The sequence below is a fragment of the Carica papaya genome, chromosome 2 (genome assembly GCF_054855325.1).
Source record: "Carica papaya isolate Zhongbai chromosome 2, ASM5485532v1, whole genome shotgun sequence".
Lineage (NCBI taxonomy): Eukaryota > Viridiplantae > Streptophyta > Magnoliopsida > Brassicales > Caricaceae > Carica > Carica papaya.
This window is the reverse complement of record NC_142310.1, coordinates 1,569,192-1,589,780: the sequence shown is the minus strand read 5'-3', so window position 1 is coordinate 1,589,780 and position 20,589 is coordinate 1,569,192. Positions and strand designations below refer to the sequence as shown.

Below are 20,589 nucleotides of genomic sequence, written 5' to 3'. Positions count from 1 at the left end.
TATGTGTTTTTCATATTTTCAATTCTTTTAAATAAGTGTTTTTCATATATTTATTGATTTCCATAAGCATTTCTTGTCAAAATTAGGGATAATGAATGGTGATTTACTCGATAATTTTTTTTCTACTCACTTTTTCATAAACGAAACTGATAACTAATAAAAAATATGAGATAAGTCTGCATAAAAAGAAAATCCGTTATGAATATGAATCGAGCGCGAATAATACATATATTCGTCATGTTGATTTACATTAGTATTTTTTGTCAAAATTGGGGATGATCGACGGTGATTTGACCGCTAACTTTTTTTTATTTACTCTTTCATAAACGGAATAAATAATTGATAAGAAATATGAGGTAGGTATATATAAAAAAAAAAAGTTCGTTATGCTTATACTCGTTATGTACTTTAAATGACATCGTTCTAAAATTATATTTAAAATATTATATTAAATAATGTAAGTAATTAAATTTTATTAAATTATATTGATGAGTAACATATTATATAAATATTAATTTATATTATTTTGTTAATTACTAATTTAGATATTGTTAAATTATATAAACTAATACTTTTGAAATATAAGGAGTGGGTAAATAATGGATATAGGAAACTACCATAGAAGTGAGGATGGAGTAATAAATTTAAAGCTGTTTTGGATGTGGGTAATCTCACCCTACAGTCATCACTAATCAAAACCTATTATACCATCCAGAAGTCATGCTGAACAATTAAATTTTGTGTTTTTCTTAATGGTAATTATAGATTTTATCTATCATAATTTGACTTGAGTTCATTGAATGGCAATAGAAATTTGGTAGGCTACTGGGTGGGTAACAAAATCTATAGTAAGTTTAATAAAATTACTATATTTAAATTATTGATTCATGCTTACATAGCTAAAAGTAAAATTTTATCTATAATCATTGCTCCTCCAGCTTCTTCTCAAGAACTACAATTCCTGAACATGGTTATTAAGCTTGAACAAAATTCATCTAGCACTTGGAGAAATGTCAAATTTAAGTTCACTTGACATGAAGTTGACTCAGAAATATCAAAATAGTAAAGATAAAGAAGACAATATCTCTGCTTTTTTTACTCTTACAGAAACTGTTCAGTCGTGAACCTAAGTATGATCGACCATCGGTCGAGGTGCCCATGTCTAGGTGAAATATCACATTGTTAAAGACCTTCAACCTCTTGGTTGGATTCGATATATTTTTAGGTTCATTCTCTATGTTGGTGGGTGGCTTAGTGTAATCTTTTGCAAAATGCAGCATAACATCAAACACATCATGGATTATTCTCTTCTTGTTGTCTTTTTGTTAAGACCATGAAAAAATTGGTGTTTCCTCCGCTTAGAGTGGTGGTTTGAACCCTTTGACACGATGTAAGAGACAAATTGCACCTGCATATCACCCACAACAGCTTACCCACATAAATCTTTCACACAAATCGGTCTGTAAATTGATCACACACCAAGACAAGAAACAGGCTCATCCATAAAGGTGATAAGTCACAGAACTAAAAACCTGAGAATTGTTGCGGATGCCAAATTCCTCAAGTGAGGCATTGTCATCAAGGAGTTTCTCATTGTGGTGTGAAAGGCAAAAATTTTCCCAGACATGTTTCCTGCAAACCCAGAAAAGTCATGCTGGTGATTTTCAAAGCTTGTTAGACCCTCTCTTGTATGGAGTACAAACAGTTGTTGACAAGTACCAAGAAATGTGGCGATGACCCAAATTTGCCTGCTCCATCTCGTTAATTTTCCTCTTGATCGTGAGTTTCAAGTCCTTGACAGTAGCAGAATTCATGACCACCACATCTTGATCACAAATAAGACGAGTCAAGAATTTTCTATTGGCATATAAGCTGTTTAAAAAATTGTCTAAAAGGAAAAGATAAAAAGAGGATGTATATATTGTGTACCCAAGGAAGAGCCATCTAATTTAAGGATGGAGATGCGCATGGCACTGCCTAGCTCCAGGCTGATGAGGGTGTCAACGTCTGCTAATGTTGGCTTCTTCGGGACATCAGCAAGTATTGGATCCTCAAGGAGTGTGGTTAGTGTTGATTGTAGCCTTGCCTTTTTAAAATTATCGCTGTTGTAATCACCCAACACTTGTTCACCCTTTTGACTTGGTTCTGCCATTTTAGCCAATCACTACTCTCCCTCTTTCTCGTGTTTTCTCTTAAGGTCCTGTCTTGATTAAATAAGGAAAAGAGATTTCACAGTATTACAAACTAGCCGGAAAGCAAGAAGCAGATAGAAAAGGCTGCATTTATTATTCATTCCTTATGAGCCCTGTGCATTTCTCTCTTGGTCGTGACTTAATTCAAAGAGAGGATCAAAAGAATAGCTTCTTTTACTTTCCCTGTTTTGCTTTTTAGTGCAGCATTAACTACTTTTCTCGTTCTATATTCTCTCTGTTAGCTCTAAATTCCCTCATGAATATAAAGACATTATAGCAGAAATACAAACCGAAACTTGATATAGCAGTCATTTGTCTCAAAGACCATGTACAGCAGTCATTTTTTTAAAATAAGTGCGAAAGTATATTGTTATAGGCATCAAGAGAGTGCCGCCCATGGATAAAAAATTTACATGTCAATCAAGTTATCCACAAGGTTCATCATTCCAGCATAGAACAAAGAGGATGACCCAGTAACAAAAGACCAAGGGTCTAGAACCCCGTATTAAAAAGAGGATGACCCAGCCCATGTACAGCAGTCTCTTCTTCAAACACTTGATGGGCAATAAAATGCATAAGTTACTTCCGATTGTTCACAGGAAAAAAAAACTCAGAAATTTGCTCTTCTGGGATTTCTAATTAAAAGAATTAAGAGAAAAACATAAAGCTGGAAAATTTTCAGAACTCCCATCTGAAAAAGAAAATAACCCACAATGAAAGGGAAGCAAGAAAGTTTCACCGTGGAGGAGAACTAGAAAAGAAAGGAGGAATGTCCCATCTGGGAGAGTAAGACAGAAGTGAGATTAAAGATATCCATGAACTCACATTAAAAAAAAAAAAAAAAAGGAATGGACTTTCCAAAGTTCCAAAGAAGCAGCCGATTCAGGAATGAGTTTGACCAAGCCCTGACAAACAAAGAATCAATCAGCTCTCTCCTTCACCTCTCTCTCAATCCATGGGGAAATATATTAATAACATTCAAAGTTTAGCAAAGTACATAAAAGATATAAAAAAGATTTAGATGTTTCCACAACTGAATTTAACAAGAAGATCAAAATCAAATCGAGTATTATCTTTACGCATTTTGTCAAACACATGGTGTGCATCCAGCTTGCACCCCATCAGTCAGCAAAATGCTCATTTTTTTCCAATGAAAGTGATTAAAGATTTTAAAAGAAAAAAAAAAAGTAAACCCAGTCCCTAACTTCGCACCATTGCCACTCAAACCAAACCCAAACAAGCTACTATGATTTAATCAACTAAACTGAATTTCATCATTTATATGTATCAACCAAATTGCAAAAGAAAAAATCACAGAATCATAATTTGAAAGAAAAAAAAAAAGGTAAAGGAAGAGTCTTACCGTGCAGCAACTTTGGCTGCTGGGTCGCGGGGGATGCAACTGGTCTCCCAAGTAGCAGCCTTTTGTCGCGACTGAGAATAGGATTCAGTGATTGGGAGAGACGAAGTGAGGAGGCATCGATGGCGGTAAGAAACAGAACAGACAAGACAGGTTCTACGAAGAGGGACACGCTGGGAGAGAGGAAGCCAGCAGCGCCACCGAGTCAGTGACTCAGTAGAGAGTCGGACCAGAAAACAGGGCGGAGACTGAAATTTCTGACCGAATAATTTTCGGGTGAGCATTCTCCGGTCTAAATAAAACAATCGAACCGGACTAGGTAACAATTCGTTTTAGCCTGGACCGGATAATCTTCAGTCTATATTATCCGGTTTGGTCTATTCTTTAGTTTAGAAATTTCTGAACTGAAATTTTTAGTTCAGATTAATTTATTTATTTAAAAACTAACATCTAAAAAATATCAAATATATAAATAACATATATTACATACATTATAAAATAAAATATATAAATATTAAGTATCACTACAAGAAGACCATTTTTTTTGTAAAAAAATTCTTAAGATTAAATATTTAATCTCCTAAAAAAATTTCAGTCAAATTAAATTGCTCATAAAAAATTAAATATTTAATTTTAAAATTTAATAACTAATTTAAAAATTAAAGACCAAATATATAATTATATATATATAAATATCTATAAATAAAAATAAAAAAATATATTTTTATTGGGAAATAACGCCCAGGGCAAGTTTCCCGCGGAATCCCTAAACCGAATATCCTGAAACCAAAGAGTTGACATCGTCGACAAATTGTTTTATTCCTCTTTGAACTCACCGAGTGGGACCCACATCTCATTATCCATAAACAACTTCTAAAGTTCCTTCCTTTATTTTCTAAAAATTATTTCTTTTGAGTTTTGCTTTCCTGGGGGGATTGAAAATCTGAAATAATTTTCTTCGCCAGGAAAATCCGAAAAACCAAAAGAAAATTTAAAAATTCCCCAGTTTTAGTCAAATCTCTTGTACCCCGTGCCTTGTCTGCTTGTACCTCGGCTCGTCATTGTCAATGAACTAATCAAAACAGTGAAAGATTTTCTTTTTCTCTGTTTCTTTTTCCGATAATTTTGAGATTTTGGTTCCTTTCTGGGAAAGCCAAGTATAAAAAAGTCCTCTGTTTGTGAAAGTGTAAATCGTACCTGAATCTTTCTTGCTTTTCCCTCTGTGTTCCCGTTTAGAAGATTTGATGGAGCGTGACGGGTGGGACAATGGGAGGGTGACGTGCGGCTCGTGGATCCGGAGACCCGAGAATGTCAATCTGGTCGTTCTGGGAAAAGCGGGGAAATCCGGTTCTTCCCCTTCCGTCATCGAAATCTTCTCCTTTGATCCCGTCACGACTTCCCTCTCTTCCTCTCCTCTGGTATCTCTCCGTCTCACTTTTGTTTCTTTTCCTCTTTCTGGAAAATGGGCGTTTCCAAATTTGTGAAAATGATGGAATTTACTAAAAAAATGGAGGTTTTATTTCTTTTTATTGCTTGTAGCGATGAGGGCATTTTTGGATACATCTCCTTTTTATATTCAAGAAAAGCAAGAAACTGTTTCTTTCCGTCTTTATACGAAAGAAATGCAAAAGGTGTGTTTTAAAACGGATAAAAAGTTTTTTTTTTCCTTTTGTCCTTGTACTTTTAAATGAGTTTCAGGTTTTCAATTCTTCAATAGCAAGAATATTGTGCTTCTTGGTTTTTTATTGCTTTTTGGTTATTAAATTTTCAGGTTTTGAAGTAAATGTCTTTAGATTTTGATTATTAAATGCAGTATTTTAGGTTGTATTATAGTTAATTTGAGGGGTTATATATATTTTTTTCTGGCTTGATATTTTGTTTTAGGCTACCCATGTGCTTGAGCATATCGATGGTGAGCCAATAACCATTGCAGTGCACCCTAGTGGAGATGAATTTGTGTGCTCTACCACCAACGGTGGCTGCAAGTGAGTTTCTCTGTTAAATTTGTATCAGGGTATTGGAAGGTTGTTGTGCTGGGACAAGTTTATTCTTGAAAGAGGAACTGAGCCTATGAAACTCACCTAATTGAGTTCTTATTTATTTTCCTGTATAGTTGAATACTAAAATTTTCCTAACTGTTAAATTGGTGTCTTCGTTATTACTATAGAATCGTGATAGATAATTTTACGACTTTCAGAATTCAGACAAACTAATACAATATGTCTCTCCCCTACCATGTAATCTAAATTTTTGTATTACCAGTGAGTCCTGTGAAGCTATTTCATGTTGAAAGTTATTTTGGTTAACGTTTAAAGAACACTGGGACAATGCCTCAGCAACACATTGCTGTAATAAGTGGTCTTGTCGGTTTGTTCACCTTACCTTTTGCTTGTTATGTTTGGAGAGCTATGCCTGAAACTTTGTTGGTTAGGTTTTCGAGTTCATTGGTGCATGTGGGAGATCTCAAGTTAGTTGGATCATTCTCTACTGATGGACAGCAGACTTGAAGTGTCACGAAATTTCTTACCTCAGCCCTCTCATTCTAATAATTCTTTTTCCTACTTCTTTAGAGAGAAAGATCATGATCCTATCTACTCTCTGCTGTCTCTAGACTATGATTAAATGGATTTGGTCTCACTTTTACAGTGAAAACAAGTATCTTTTCCACTTCGACTGTTAGATATTTTGATAATGAAATTATAGATACACTTGTTTTAGTATACGGGAAATCCTTCCAATATCTTTTTGTATTTATTTATTATAATCTAGATCTAATTAGTTGCCTCCCAAGTTAACATCCCAATGAACTCTGTGGTTCAGGCTAGCTAGTACTTTGCCTTATAGTTTCTTTTTTTTTTAAGGTTATTTGAGCTGTATGGTCGAGAAACACATTTAAAGTTGTTGGCTAAGGAACTACCTCCTCTCCAGGATGTCGGTCAACAAAAATGTTTAGCCTTCAGTGTAGATGGATCGAAATTTGCAACTGGTGGAGTGGTAAGCAATAACTTGTGATCTTAAGTTATGTTTTCTAACTTTAACTTGTCTGTATATGTATATGGTTAAGACCCATCTCTTTTTATCAATTTTAGGATGGGAATCTCAGGATTTTTGGGTGGCCAAGCCTGCAAATCATTTTACATGAGCCTCAAGCACATAAATCCGTGAGAGATATGGATTTTAGGTCAGAATAAAACTATTTTTTTTGTATTCAACTCCTTGTAATTGAGCAAGGGAAGGTTTTTTCTGCCATTATCAAATCAAGATTTTGAAGTAAAAATGTCAAATTAAGTGTCTTATAAAAGAATGACAAAAGTTATGGATCTTATTTATAGTAGTCCTTTGGAAGAATTTGCCTAAAGAATGAATAGAAAAATAAAAAATTTTGAGTAAGGAAATCTTGATTGACAAAAAATCCAGTGTTATAATTGAAAGTTTAAACAAGTTCTTGTATGTTATCTCAGCTCGATACTGAATTTTTTGGCCTTCTTTTATCTGTCCTATTGTAGCCTAGATTCCGAGTTCTTAGCTTCAACATCTACTGATGGTTCAGCAAGAATTTGGAAGACAGAAGATGGTGTTCCTCTGACAACTTTGGCTCGCAATTCGGTACTGTATATTTAAGGGGAAAATATACTTTAGAATGACTTATATATCCCCACCTTTTACTAGCTGCACTTTCATTTGTAGATACACACTTCGCTCCGATGAACTTTACTTTTTCTATTTGCTAGTAGGAGAAGTGGTCTGTTATTTTTTAAATTTAGAACAAAAAGCTACACTAACAAACGTAATACTGATTCGAAGGTTACAGTACTTATTTGAAATTTTGGTTGGAAAAAAATAATCTATTGTCATTTTTTTTTTCTGAGAAAATTCTATCATAAAATTTTCTCTTTTCAAGAGTTGAAACTTATGTTAGAATAATGTTATGGAGTATCATGCATATCTCAAGTGGTCATAATGCCACTTTGGAATTCGCAGGTGGCAGTTGAAACGAGGATTATGTCAATTATCTATTGGATATTTTAGCCTTAAGAGTTGCCAAACAATTTGTGCTGTTTCAATAATTTTTTTCGTAATTGTGCCTGATTGTTCTTCTTCCAGGATGAAAAGATCGAATTGTGTTGCTTTTCAATGGATGGAACAAAGCCATTTTTGTTTTGTAGCATTCAAAGAGGTAGACTTGTTTATCATTTGAAGGCAAATAAATTGGATCATTACATCTTATAATTCGCTATGGAACTTATCGATATCAATGGGAGCAGGTGATAAATCTGTAACTGCGGTTTATGACATTAGCACATGGAACAAAATTGGGCACAAGAGGTTGCTCGGAAAGCCTGCTTCCACAATGTCCATCAGCCTGGATGGAAAGTATCTTGCTCTGTAAGCACATGGCATTGCTCTTTCTTTTCTTTTTTTTTTTTGAAATAAACAATATTGTTAACAAAGGCACCAAGGAGGTGTCAATCCGCATACAAGATATTTAGATATCAATTAGTAAATCAATAAGCTTCCCTAAATCCTCCACCGAGTACAAAACATGATCCAATAACAAAAATTCAAAGGTTCAGAACCATTTATTCTTAATTAAGTCAAAACTATTCTCCTCTTCCACCCCTTCAAAAACTCTTACATCCCTAACTTGGTATTGGCTCTCTGGAATTTGTTGTTATTGATTTGGCTACAGTTGAGTGAAGTAATAATTTTTTTCCGGTCTGTAATACTCTCTCTGATATCTAACACCATTCATAAATACTGTTGTTACAATTTCCTTTTCTGTAATTATAATAATATTATTATATAAGTTATGAGATAATCTCACACTTCACCTACTAATTGATATACGCTGACTTACCAAAGACATTAATTGAGTGCATTGTAGCCGTATGTCCATGGTTTTTTGCTACCTCACCTCGGGTCAAACTCAAATATAACGAGAAAAAAAGTTAAATATACAAGCATACAATAATGATCTATTATGTCATTTATTTGGATCTTAAATTGTACGAAAGAGGAGTCAAAAGGTAAAGAAAAAAATGATTTCTCGAGACAAGTTAAGTTAGATGGATTGGAGGTTGGATGCATTGAGGTTCTTATGTGTTTTGCTTTCTGATTGACCTAACGATTCAATATTTCCTAACTTCAGCGGAAGCAAAGACGGAAATCTCTGTGTGGTTGAAATAAAGAAGATGGAGATCTCCCACTGGAGTAAGAGGCTACACCTTGGTACATCCATTGCATCACTGGCGTTCTGTCCGAGTCAACGGTAGGTTCAGTCAATATGCCGGTACTTATTAAAGGGATTAATGAACGCATATGTGTAGTCTGTATTGTAATTTGTGTGTATCGCTAATATTATATAATGTTAGATAATTTGGGAGCTTGTTTCGTGTTTGGTTTGATTGGTCCCATTGGGGAAAGGAAGGGCTTTTTAAGGAGAGAATAGAGAGGGGGAGAGAATCTGGTGGACAATGAGATGTCATATCAATAGAGAATTCGGATAACATATTTTCTCTGGAGTATGGTACAAACCCGTGTTTGAATGAAATATCTTCTAAGAGATATATGAGCAGAGGGAGGAGTACGCTTTTACAGAGTTCTGTTACTGAGGCACGACGTTTTAGTGGGGCCCCTGGAGGTTACTGCCTTCCTTCCTGCTCAATTTTCCCGCCATTTGTAACCTATTAATAGACATAACTTTTGAGAATGAAAGCATCGAAAATCTGTTTACCTTGAAGCAATTCAGTCTCTCTTCCTCGGTTACCTCTTTCCTTTTCTCAGATCTGAACCATGATTAAGACTTCTGACCATATAATTAAGCCTAAATAAATTTATGAGCACCTTTTGACTCTCATTAAACATTTGACCGGTGCAATTTTGTAGGGTTGTGCTTACTACTTCCAGTGAATGGGGGGCAACGGTGACGAAATTAAACGTGCCTGCAGATTGGAAAGGTCTCTCCGTGCTTTATCCTCACATGATCACACGCCCGAAATTAATAGCAGGAGACATATTTTGTTTTCTAATTTTGCTTTTTCTTTCCTCTTTTGTGCAGAGTGGCAAATATATGTGTTGCTCATAGGTTTGTTTTTGGCATCTGCTGCTGCATTTTACATATTCTTCGAGAATTCTGATTCATTTTGGAACTTCCCACTTGGGAAGAATCAACCAAGACCGAAGCTAGGATCGTTTATCAGAGATCAAAAGTCATCTGATGATCAAAATATGTGGAGTGCATTCGGACCATTAGATATGTGAGTTGTTCCTCGGATTCGGACACGAAAGCCGAGAGAAGTGTACGATAATTTGTTTGTCTTGACATCTCTTATACGTTCTTTCCGGGTTATTTTAAATTTTTTTTGAGATACTGCGAAAATTCTATTTATCAAAGAAAGACCTCCTGGGAAAGGCCTATAAGATTTCAGAAGGTGATTTTTTGGCAAGATTTTTGCCTCTTCATTATGCAAAAGTGTACTTTTTTAGAACTGATCTATTTCTTGATGTCAAGTAAGTGATTTTCTATTTTCACCTTTTGTTTGTGCGGTTAATTATAAGTTATTGTGTTCTTCTTTTGGTTATATTAAGAATATTAGGGCAGGAATTAAGATCCAAAAGTTTTTGGAAATATAAAAAATATAATAATTTTTTTTATTTTTTTTAAATAATAATTTAATTAAAATAACAAAAAAAATGAATATAATATTTAAGTATTAAATTTCAATAAATATGAAAATAAATAGGAACCAAAAATAGTATCGAATAGATATAAGTATAGCAATATGATATTAAATAATACATATTTAAAAATATATAATACCCAAAAAAATGATAATATAAAGAAAAAATAATATTAAAAAGAAAAAAACCTTTTTCGTTTACATTATTACAATTTAATAATTTTTTCAATAAAAAAACAAAAAATAAGCAGAAAATATTTTAACGGTTAGCACTTTGCATGTCCCCACTAGCAGCAGGGGAGAAGAATGGCATTTCTGAGAATCTGTCGAAAGTCGATTCCCTTTTTACTCAAGCATATTTTCTATATAAAAGGCTGGAGGAGAAGAGAAATATCAATTCAAAAAGTACGTACTCTCTTCACAGGATTCTTCTCTCTCTCTCTTTATCTTCCCTGATATTTCCTCATTTGATCAGATGAATTGTCTCCATTATCTTCCAAGGTTAGCGGGAACTCTCCTTCTTCTTCTTCTTCTTCTTCTTCTTCTTATTTACTCTTTCAATCGTGTGTAATTAATTCATTTTCTGAATCTCAGATCCTCTGCTCTGCCTATGCAAAGCTTCAAATGCCACAAAAGGAAGTTCTCTTCATGTTCTATTCATAAACTGGTAACTTCTTTTTGAGATCTGTGCGTACAGTTTTCTTTACCACATAAAATATTGCTGTCAGTGTGTTTCTCATTGTCTGTTAATGTAATGCAGAAGATGCTGGATCCTACTGATCTAAACCGAAGTTTGATCGTGAAGGTAGCTTTACAATTTATGCTATCAACATAGGTTTTCTGGTTTTCTTTTTCTTTTTTTGGAAAGTTATAGTCAGCTTGGGTACAGACTACTATGATTTAGATTTTGTCCACCTTATTATTTGTTTTTTCTTAATTTTTCTTTTTTTTTATTTCTTAGGATAATCCTGTGAACTGGAGCTGGTCCAATTAGGAAGTAGATATTCAAATGATAAGTAAATATCTCTTTATAAATATTATGGCACTTGATTATGTGAAATATTTTCTTGTTTTGTACTGCTCTACCGAGTGAGAGATATTATTATTTCCTTATGGCTAATATTTTACTTTCCCCCTGCAAATTAGTGCATTGGTTTTTTCTTTTTAATTAATTGTTTGATTAATTGAATGTTGGATTCTTTTTGGAGAATATTAATTTCATGATGGGTTGGATTTTTAAAAAGCATTCAAATTAACAGTTGTAATGATTGAAATTTGAGTTGCCTGCATATGTTTAACTTTCATGTATATTATAATCTAAGATAGTGTTGATGTAATACAAGATAAGACTACCTAACTTCTTTTTTTCAGACATTGTAACATTGAAGCATATTAAACTTAAGCCTATTTTGTAGTCTGTCCATCTTGGTTGAATTATCATTTGTCGTTTTTTTTAATTTGAGTAAATATCAATCTGAATTTTGTCCACTGAATGTGTTAAACTGTTTGTAGCTGTTCCTGTTACTTGTAACTTTAACATTTTCTTTGGGAAGCTTATTAAAAATTTTAATATGTAGGCAATTTCTGGTTCAACATCCAGTGTGGATAAGAGTGGTGATGAAAAGGAGGATGAAGAAAAATCTGAGATGTATAGTCATAACATGACAGAAGCTATGGGCGCTGGTAAATATGCTCATATGTTTTTACCTTAACGAGTTACCCTTAGGAACAGGTTTAGGCAGAACAGACATTTTCTTAGGGTCAGATGATAGGTATATAATGATAAAGGTCGTGTTCGTTATATAAATATAGTTATACAACGTATAGTAACATATTCAGGTGATCATAGAGTCTAGTCTTCACATCATAAACATGCCATAGACTGATTTTTGTGTGCGTGTGATTTATGCATATTTTCAAACTTGTTACTTCTTCTGGATGTCAATAAGATCTGCTAATGATTCATTTCAATATCTTCATTATAGTTTTGACCTATAGGCATGAATTAGGAATGAATTACAACTTCATACGTCCGGATTTGATTGTGGGGTCATGCCTACAGGTGATTCTCATTTCTGAATTACATAGCATTTTGACTTCACAGATGGTTGCTGATTTTTGCTGACCTTACCTTTCCTTTCCTCTGTTTCTTACATGATAGACTCCTGAAGATGTTGACAAGCTCCGTAAAATTGGGGTCAAAACCGTATTTTGCTTACAACAAGATCCAGATTTGGAGTATCCAGGACATTCAGTTCATTTAATTTAAGTTTATTAATTCAAGATCTTACTTACATCATTACTTTATATGGTTGTAATTATTGAATGTTAAATGTTGACAGGTTAGTTTTGAGAAAATACACATTCTGTGAATCCTTTACAAATAATTTCAGATATTTTGGTGTAGATATAAAGGCAATTCGTGAATATGCTAAGGCATGTGGTGATATTCAGCATTTGCGCGCTCAGATAAGGTTAATTAGAAAAACAAGGACTGTTTATTTTTCAGCTAAAGAAGCACGGTTTTTTTTTTTTTGCCAAGTGAAAAGTACTGGTCTTCTAAAACTAAAGAGAAGCCAACCACGGTATCCTTCAAGTAGTGATAACTTGTTCACTAATAACTAAAGTGCTATTAGTCTATCTTTAGAATAAATGGATTGCACAAAATGTGGATTTCCTTTTCAAATCCGCTCATTTTTTCTTTATCTATGCTAAAATGCGGATTTGCAAATGAATTTTAGATTTTTTTTTTTGTGAAAATCATTTGTGCCAAACATACTTTAGTATTTGATACCCTGATCAGCTGCATGAAATTCATTTCCTTATCACTATGGTAATGCCTTGTTTAGTGAGAATGAAACAGAGATTAGTGTTTGATAAACTGATCCTATGGATGAATTTTTTTTTCATGATGAACTTTGCATTATTTTCATGACCTTACAAGTTAAATAAGCTTAGATTAGTTGCTAACGTTTAGCTACTCTATTGAAGAGCATGGACATACTTTCACACACATACACACTCATCATTGCAATTTTCACTTGATATAACTGTGTAATATTTGATGGAGCAGAGACTTTGATGCATTTGATTTAAGGATGCGGCTTCCAGCTGTAGTTAGTAAACTATACAAGGCCATAAAGCGAAATGGAGGAGTGACATATATACATTGCACTGCTGGTCTTGGAAGAGCTCCTGCTGTTGCAGTATGTTAATCAATTTTGTACTTCTGCTGTTTCTGAGTCGAACAAGTATGTTTATTCATATATATACATGTGTGGCATGTGTGGAAAAATGGAGAAAATGTATCTTAGTGAGAAAAGTAGTCCAAAATAAACTTGTCTTGATTTTTATAGTTTTCATCTATGTGGCAATACATTGTAAATACTTAGGATTGCAGCATTATGGGTGAATTGTTCAAAGCTGCCTTGCAGTTGACCTATTACTTCCTTTAAATAACAAGAAAAAAGAAATGCATATAGAAGAAAACAATATTGGTGCTTAGGAAGATAGAGATAGTAATAGAGGTGAGTAAGATGCATTTGCGAACATCAATAAAGCTGTCGACTAGTTTAGTTGGTAAATTTCTTTGGTGGTTGTGTGAAATCTTCGTTTATTAGACTATCGGGATATATTTGATATGAAGCAAAAGAAAAAGCAATTTTATTCGATAAGGTACAATTGTTTGAGTGAAATGGAAAAAATGTAAATGATTTTTTTTTTGAAATAAAAAACATACCAAGTATATCAAATCAATGACACCAATGGGATGCCACCTATGTACAAAAATATTTACAAATCAGTGAGTATATTTATAACATTCCCAAAATCCTACATCCTATTTATATTATGTCCTAGAACCAAAGATCCCACAACATGTAACTGTTTATCCTCAATCTTAGTTAACTCCCTTTCAATCCCTTAAAAAGCTTTATTGTTCCTCTCTTTCTATACCACCCAAAATATGATTCATCTATAACCGATCCCTTTATGACCCAGCTTATTTCCAACAGGTCATAAACCATAGTCTATAGATTAGATATCACCAGGCACCACAAAAGAATATGGTTACATAAATCCGCTTCATTCTTGTATAAAAAGCGGCCATCAACCATAATTTTTCCCATTCTTATGTTAATATGAAGAATTGATTATGTATGGAAAAAATGTAAGAATTGATTATGTTAATATGAAATAACCTGTTTTTATCTTCTCTGATTACACTAAACCTTTTTCCTGAACTACAGGTTGCATACATGTTCTGGGTTCAAGGCTATGCACTCAATGAAGCTTACAGTCTGCTGCTGGTAGTTTTTCCTTTGTTCTGATTTATTCATAAGTGTAGGAATTTCCCTTCTATTTATGGAACTGCATCTTGAAAATTTAATAGTAACTGGCCATATAGTTTCTTCATTACAGTTTTAATTCTGTTCTGGAGTATTTTGGAGATATTATCTCAATGTAGAGCAAAAATTTCTAGAGTGAATTAACCTGTATGTGGAGATTCAAAGGAAATAGTGCCAAATATCGACTACATAGCTACAGATCTTAATGACATTTCTCGAGTAATTATTGTTTCTTTCCTTGCAGAGCAAACGCTCATGCTTCCCAAAGTTGGATGCTATCAAAAGTGCAACAGCTGATATTGTGAGTCGTCTTCCTTTTCCAAGGGATGAATTTAGGCTTGACCCTCCATTTTCTTTCGTGGTGATTTCATTCATTGATATTTATCCTCTCTTTGGATCAATTCCATATATGTGACTTGGCAAAATTATGAGGAATGAAATATATTAATTTCTGCACCTTTACAGTAAAAGTTAAAAATTAAATGGAAAATGCTCAAAGCCTTGCTTACAAAAATTGCTGTCCAAGTTCATTAGAATCCATGTGACAGAAACCATAAACTTTATTTGTTGTTGCATCTGTGTATGTTTGCATGCAATCTCTGTCTCTCTCAGGCATATAGATTATCCTAAAACCTGAGCTCTCATCCTTATAGAGGACTGCACATTTTGAGAGGGGAAGAGAATGTGATTATGCTGTTCCTTTTTTATCGCATTAAATAAAATTGCTGATCCAGAAAACTACTTTTTTGCCCCTTAACTAATATGGTTAAGAAACATTCTGTAATATGTTCACATAAGTGGTTCAATAAACATTAATTAATATTGTAGTCTATTTTAGTCTTTTTGTTGTGCATCGTCAGGTCTTGAAATATCCCACCTGCAAAAGAATTGTTATGCTTTACAACCAAATGTTTGTTTTGCTACCTATGGTAGCACTTTTAAAAAATGGACAGAAATAAACTAGAATAGCAGTTATTATCCTGATTTGTTTTCGCTGATGATATTATAATTTGTGAAATAGAATTCTCAAAAAAAAATTCTGAAAGAGAAATCCTAGAACCCGAGCTCTTCTTTCTTTGCTTTACATTCAATAGAAGCATTAATTGAAACTCATTCATTATACATATTATCATTTTGAAGCTTACAGGGCTCAAGAAGAAGATTGTGACTTTGGCGTGGAAAAATGGCAATTGCTCTACAGTAGAAGTTTCTGGACTTGATATTGGATGGGGGCAGGTATATTCTGTCCTTTTAACAGAAAAAAATTGACAAGAATTCCTTTTATGATTTTCAAAAATAATTTTTTATCTACCATCAGTCTTGGAAGTTGTTTGGAGTTGCTAATAGAAATGTGCTTAAAGTGTTTGGTGCTCATACATAGCTCAAAACACTCACATTAGGTGCCAAACACTCTCTTAATATCTCAAATGCCTGGACTCTATGTAGAGCTGCAAGATGATACTGGTGTCCTTTTTCATGGACAGCTCTAAGTGCCACCATGCTGCATCAGCTGTCTTATAAACTTCTTATAAAAAATTTTTACTAGACTTAGTAGATATATTTTCTCTATAACAAGAATCATCAAGAAGTCAATATAAGATGGTAAATATAAAATATGGGAGCTTGTTTTACGAAAAAAGGTGTCTGAGCGGGAAAGATACTTCAGATTGGTCCTTAGGTTTGCATCTGTATGGCAGGTGCTAAATTCATGGCAACTAAACTCTGAAAAAAGATATGGTTTCCTTGAAGAAACAAGCAGCCAATAGTCACCGTTAGTCCTGTCTATGCATCACATTTTCATTTTGAAGGCTTACAAGATGGCAGCTCTATTGACCTGTAATACCAGAAAGGACTAGTCTTTCTGGCTGATGTTTCTTTTTTTTTTTTTGAAAAAAAAAAAAAGGAAAAAGCTTGTGGCTTAGCAGATCTATGAATTCTTACTTTTTTATTTTAGCCTGAAATGCTCTATTGGTCCATTTCTTACTAATAATAAAGTCCACTGTCTGATGGGGATTGTCTCCAATTATGAGTATGGTTGCTAGGAGAATATTGGATTACTTACCTACTGAAAATAACATCATATTATTTGCTAATTAGTATCCACATATATTTTTTTGTTGAGACACCTGCTTAATGTTAGCAGTTTGTGTTTTTTGCTTGCCTTCGGTAGATGCCAAAATTTGGAGAATATGTAGTTTGTGGATTGACTTTTCCTAACATGGTCTGTAAACCTCTTGAGAATTTGAGAACAACGTTTGGAACACTTAACTATTCCGGATTACCCAAAAAAGAAAAGGGGATTGACTTGATTATTACCCTTGTTATATATTTTGATTACATTTTTATTAGAAACAGGTTCTTATTTTTGCTGTTTTTTTTCTCCAGAGAGTACCTTTGAAGTTCGACTCAGTACAAGGTTTATGGACTCTCAAGAGAGAATTGCCGGTAAGTGAGTTTTATGAAGTACATTTTTAGTTTTAAGAATGTTTCTTCTAAAAATTTGGCTGCATTTGGCGTACGAAATTTTTATTTCCTATACGTATATTTCTATCTTACATACATATAAATATATATAGTATCGAGATATACATAAATGCATACATGATATGTATATAACCTTTTATGCATAGCGTGTGGAAGATAAATATTAAAAGTTTCATGCCTTAATTTTTACGTGTTGAAAGGAAAGTGTTTTTGTGTTTCATTTTTCATTGTCCTCTTATTAGTGCTGTTAATAAATGTGCTGAATACATCCTGTTACACGTTACTGGATTTTTCATTTGAATTACCCACAGGGAATGTCAGTTTAGAAATTGAAATTTCAAATCAATATAAGCAGAACATTGCATGATACTACCTCTTGCTTTACAGGAAGGGCGCTACGAGTACAAGTATATAATTGATGGAGAGTGGACATGCAATGACTTTGAGCTTGTTACAACTCCTAACGATGATGGCCATGTGAACAATTATATACAAGTAAGTCTCAACTGTCTAATTTATGTGTGGAAAAATTTAACACTAAAATAAAAGTCCAAAATGTAAAAGACAAAAAATTGATTGCTAATAATTCTCTCAAGGGCATGGGCTCCTCTTTGGACCAATTGTTAACCTCTATTTAGCAAATTTAGAATTTTTATGAAATTTATTTACAAATTATAGTTAATTCAATTAGGAGAAGGTCTAAACTTCATTGAAAAATTGACCTTAAATAAAATTTTACGTGGAATAGAAGTGATGTATTCCAAATTCCATCAATTTTGATATGGTTTAGAATGGCATTATCTTAATTCTAGACTAAACTTTTAATGGGGACTGTTTTTATTCATCATGCTAATGTGTGTTTAGGAATGTAATTCTATGAAATTACTAAATTTATACCAAAGATAATCTTCACTTAAATTTCATATTCCATTTGCAGTTCTCTTGCGAGAATTTGTTTAATCCATCTCGTAGGAATAGTCAATCCTACAACATAAGGAGACATATCAATCATGAAACAAATTTATGATTGACTTGGAATCAAGTCTTCGATATATTCGAAAGTCGGATAGTCAACTCAGAATTTAGTCAAGAAACCCTATTTGATGATTAATGTTGTCTGTGTACAGGTTGTGGATGATGATCCAAGCAATGTCGCTGCAACATTGAGAGAGCAGTTAACTAGTGAGGATCCTGATCTTACAACCGATGAACGAGCGAAAATAAGACAGTTCCTTGAAACTTGTCCTGAAGATGATGAATAAATTGCAAATACAAGAGAAAGGAAGGTGTTGTCTTTCTATGTAAAGTAAGATGATAGAAGAATAACTACCAAGAATAATATCTGTACCATATATCATCGTGAAAATTTTGCAGCAGTCACTAAATATAAATAAGCTGGCTTCTTTAAGCTTTTATATTTAACACCCACGACTTTATTCTTGCACCGATATTACTCACAAACATATTGACGGCTAATGAATTTTCTGGTGTTCCAGTCTGTCTCCACCGGGAAAAATGTTATATCATCCCAAGGATTTCGATGATGGTAGAAGACAATTGGTAAGATTATTTTTGGAATAAATCGTTGTAGAGTTTGTTTATAAATTTCCACTATATTAAATTACAAAATAATGTAAATTTTATTTAAAAATTAAAAAAAAAAATGAACCTCATTGATATTATAATTTGATTTGATATTGGCATTCTCTTGTTTGGATATATATATTTTTTTTAGTGGAACTTGGATATAATTTTTATTTTCAATAAATATTAGATCTAATTTTTAATTTGTTGTACCTGTTTTAATTAAAAAAAAAATTAATTATTATAAATTTTTTAATTTAAAATTTTAATAAATTTATTAAAAATTAATTTAATTTAATTATTCAAGTAAATTATATCCAATATAATTTTTAAAAGACAATGATTGGTGAGATTGATGATTAGTAAGAGAAGTTTTTCTAAGCTCTCAAAACGTTTAGATTGGTAGGACTACATAACATGTTATGACAGCTTTGTTTGTGATCTGCCAGCTTTTGTCCTTTCCCTCTTTCCCTTGACTAGATCTAAACAAATGGACCCAGGCGGTTCACACTCTTTCCTCCTAATTCTATAAATAATTTGATTAACTAATTAATTAAATTATTATTATCATTATTATTATTAAATCTTCAATGCCTATATTATTAGATAAGCTTTGAAATGCTACAACAACTATCTTTGTCGAACATTAATTAGTTGACGTGCTAAATTAAATCAGGTGACCCAAAAAGGAACTTACCAAATCCCATTTGATTAAAGAAGAGAATTCAATGTTAGTGTGTTGAAATTAATGAAAACATCTTACAAGCCAACGGTTTGGTCTTTCTTATGAATGAATTAATACTGCCTAATTAATTTAACAAGATATTCATTTGGTATTCTTAGGTTACTAGGTTTTGTGTAATGACCAATGTCAATGTGTATGATAGGTCGGTTCAAATCTTGTCGAAACATTATTAATACAATGTGCTAGTAGTTTATCAGTCTACATCTTACATAAATTAAATAAACATGATATTAATAATTTGATTAATTTATTATTTGTTACAAAAACTTTTTTACGGTTTTTTAAATTTATGTTAATTTCGTTAAACATAATACTGCATAAAAATTATAGAGTACTTTTAAAAGAATTTATGAATTATATAAAAATATTATTTTAAATAGAGTAAAAATATTTTTAATAAAAATATTACTTTAAGATTTAATAAATATTTTAAAGTTAATTTTATTGAAAATTATAATATTATTATTTATAATAAATAAATATATTTATTAGAGATGAATAGCAATAAAGTTAAATTAAGAAATTAATATTGAAGTTTAGATAGATAACTGTTACACTTTAATTTTTTATAAAAGATATATAACATAAATGATGTGTGGATGGAGATATATTTTAAAAGAGTAAGAGATGAGCAAGAGAAATTTATTAGAAGAATGAGGTATAAGTGAATAAATATGTTAACATTTTATAGATGTTATAATGGGATAATACATTAAAATGCTCTTGTACTATTTAAAAAGTTCAATTCCATCTTATTATTATTTTTTATTTAAATATTGAAGTTTTATATTTTATTCGAATAAATTCTTATCGATAACAACGCATATTAATGTTATATAAATGCTCGCATGATAAATGACGGGTGCATTTATACATGTAGTTTTAAAAGTGTTGCTGGAATGACAGTCAGGTCGTCACCAGCAATCACTTTTTTTTTTTTAAATTTTTAAAAAAATTATAAATTAAATAAAATTTTATCAAAAGCAATTAAGAAACATAAAATTAGAGAAAAATTCTCAATGCCAATGTTAATTCAATATTATTGATTCCCTGTCTAAATATTATTATCTTACTCGGTGATATTCGTAAATAAAATTTTGTAATGACATAATTAATAAGATAGTAATATTTATTAATTTTAATATTCACTTTGACTAATCTTTTTATTACGTCCGCATATATTAATTTCATATCATTT

The 20,589-nt window shown here is 32.3% G+C and overlaps 3 protein-coding genes across 6 annotated transcripts; 2 read left to right on the top strand and 1 right to left on the bottom strand.

Moving 5' to 3' along the window:
* Positions 1-849: 849 nt before the first annotated feature.
* On the bottom strand, positions 850-4,884 carry LOC110809110 (Ubiquitin-like superfamily protein). 2 transcript variants are annotated; one of them, XM_022034833.2, is made up of 6 exons: positions 4,750-4,884; positions 3,556-3,809; positions 1,930-2,204; positions 1,720-1,825; positions 1,533-1,632; positions 850-1,408 (listed from the first exon to the last, which is right to left on the bottom strand). In XM_022034833.2, the coding sequence occupies exons 3-6, from the start codon at positions 2,150-2,152 to the stop codon at positions 1,301-1,303; spliced, it is 537 nt and encodes a 178-aa protein (XP_021890525.1). In that variant the 5' UTR covers positions 2,153-2,204; positions 3,556-3,809; positions 4,750-4,884; the 3' UTR covers positions 850-1,300. The 2 variants fall into 2 exon arrangements, with proteins under 2 accessions (XP_021890525.1, XP_021890524.1); XM_022034832.2 differs by having other exon boundaries at positions 1,930-2,200.
* On the top strand, positions 4,797-10,083 carry PHF1 (phosphate transporter traffic facilitator1). Its single transcript, XM_088212527.1, has 10 exons — positions 4,797-4,970; positions 5,437-5,537; positions 6,414-6,546; positions 6,642-6,733; positions 7,059-7,158; positions 7,657-7,729; positions 7,818-7,938; positions 8,702-8,821; positions 9,439-9,509; positions 9,611-10,083. Exons 1-10 carry the CDS (start codon positions 4,797-4,799, stop codon positions 9,811-9,813), a joined length of 1,188 nt encoding a protein of 395 aa, XP_088068653.1. The 3' UTR covers positions 9,814-10,083.
* Positions 10,084-10,573: 490 nt separating this feature from the next.
* Positions 10,574-18,781, top strand: SEX4 (dual specificity protein phosphatase (DsPTP1) family protein). Of its 3 annotated transcripts, XM_088212524.1 has the most exons (15): positions 10,574-10,733; positions 10,827-10,899; positions 10,993-11,037; positions 11,810-11,915; positions 12,218-12,294; positions 12,394-12,470; positions 12,626-12,706; positions 13,306-13,438; positions 14,480-14,539; positions 14,823-14,879; positions 15,719-15,814; positions 16,964-17,023; positions 17,450-17,557; positions 18,190-18,368; positions 18,559-18,781. In XM_088212524.1, exons 1-14 carry the CDS (start codon positions 10,708-10,710, stop codon positions 18,322-18,324), a joined length of 1,134 nt encoding a protein of 377 aa, XP_088068650.1. In that variant the 5' UTR covers positions 10,574-10,707; the 3' UTR covers positions 18,325-18,368; positions 18,559-18,781. The 3 variants fall into 3 exon arrangements, with proteins under 3 accessions (XP_088068650.1, XP_088068651.1, XP_088068649.1); XM_088212525.1 differs by lacking the exon at positions 18,559-18,781 and having other exon boundaries at positions 12,242-12,294; positions 18,190-18,484; XM_088212523.1 differs by lacking the exon at positions 18,559-18,781 and having other exon boundaries at positions 18,190-18,484.
* The last annotated feature ends 1,808 nt before the right edge of the window (positions 18,782-20,589 follow it).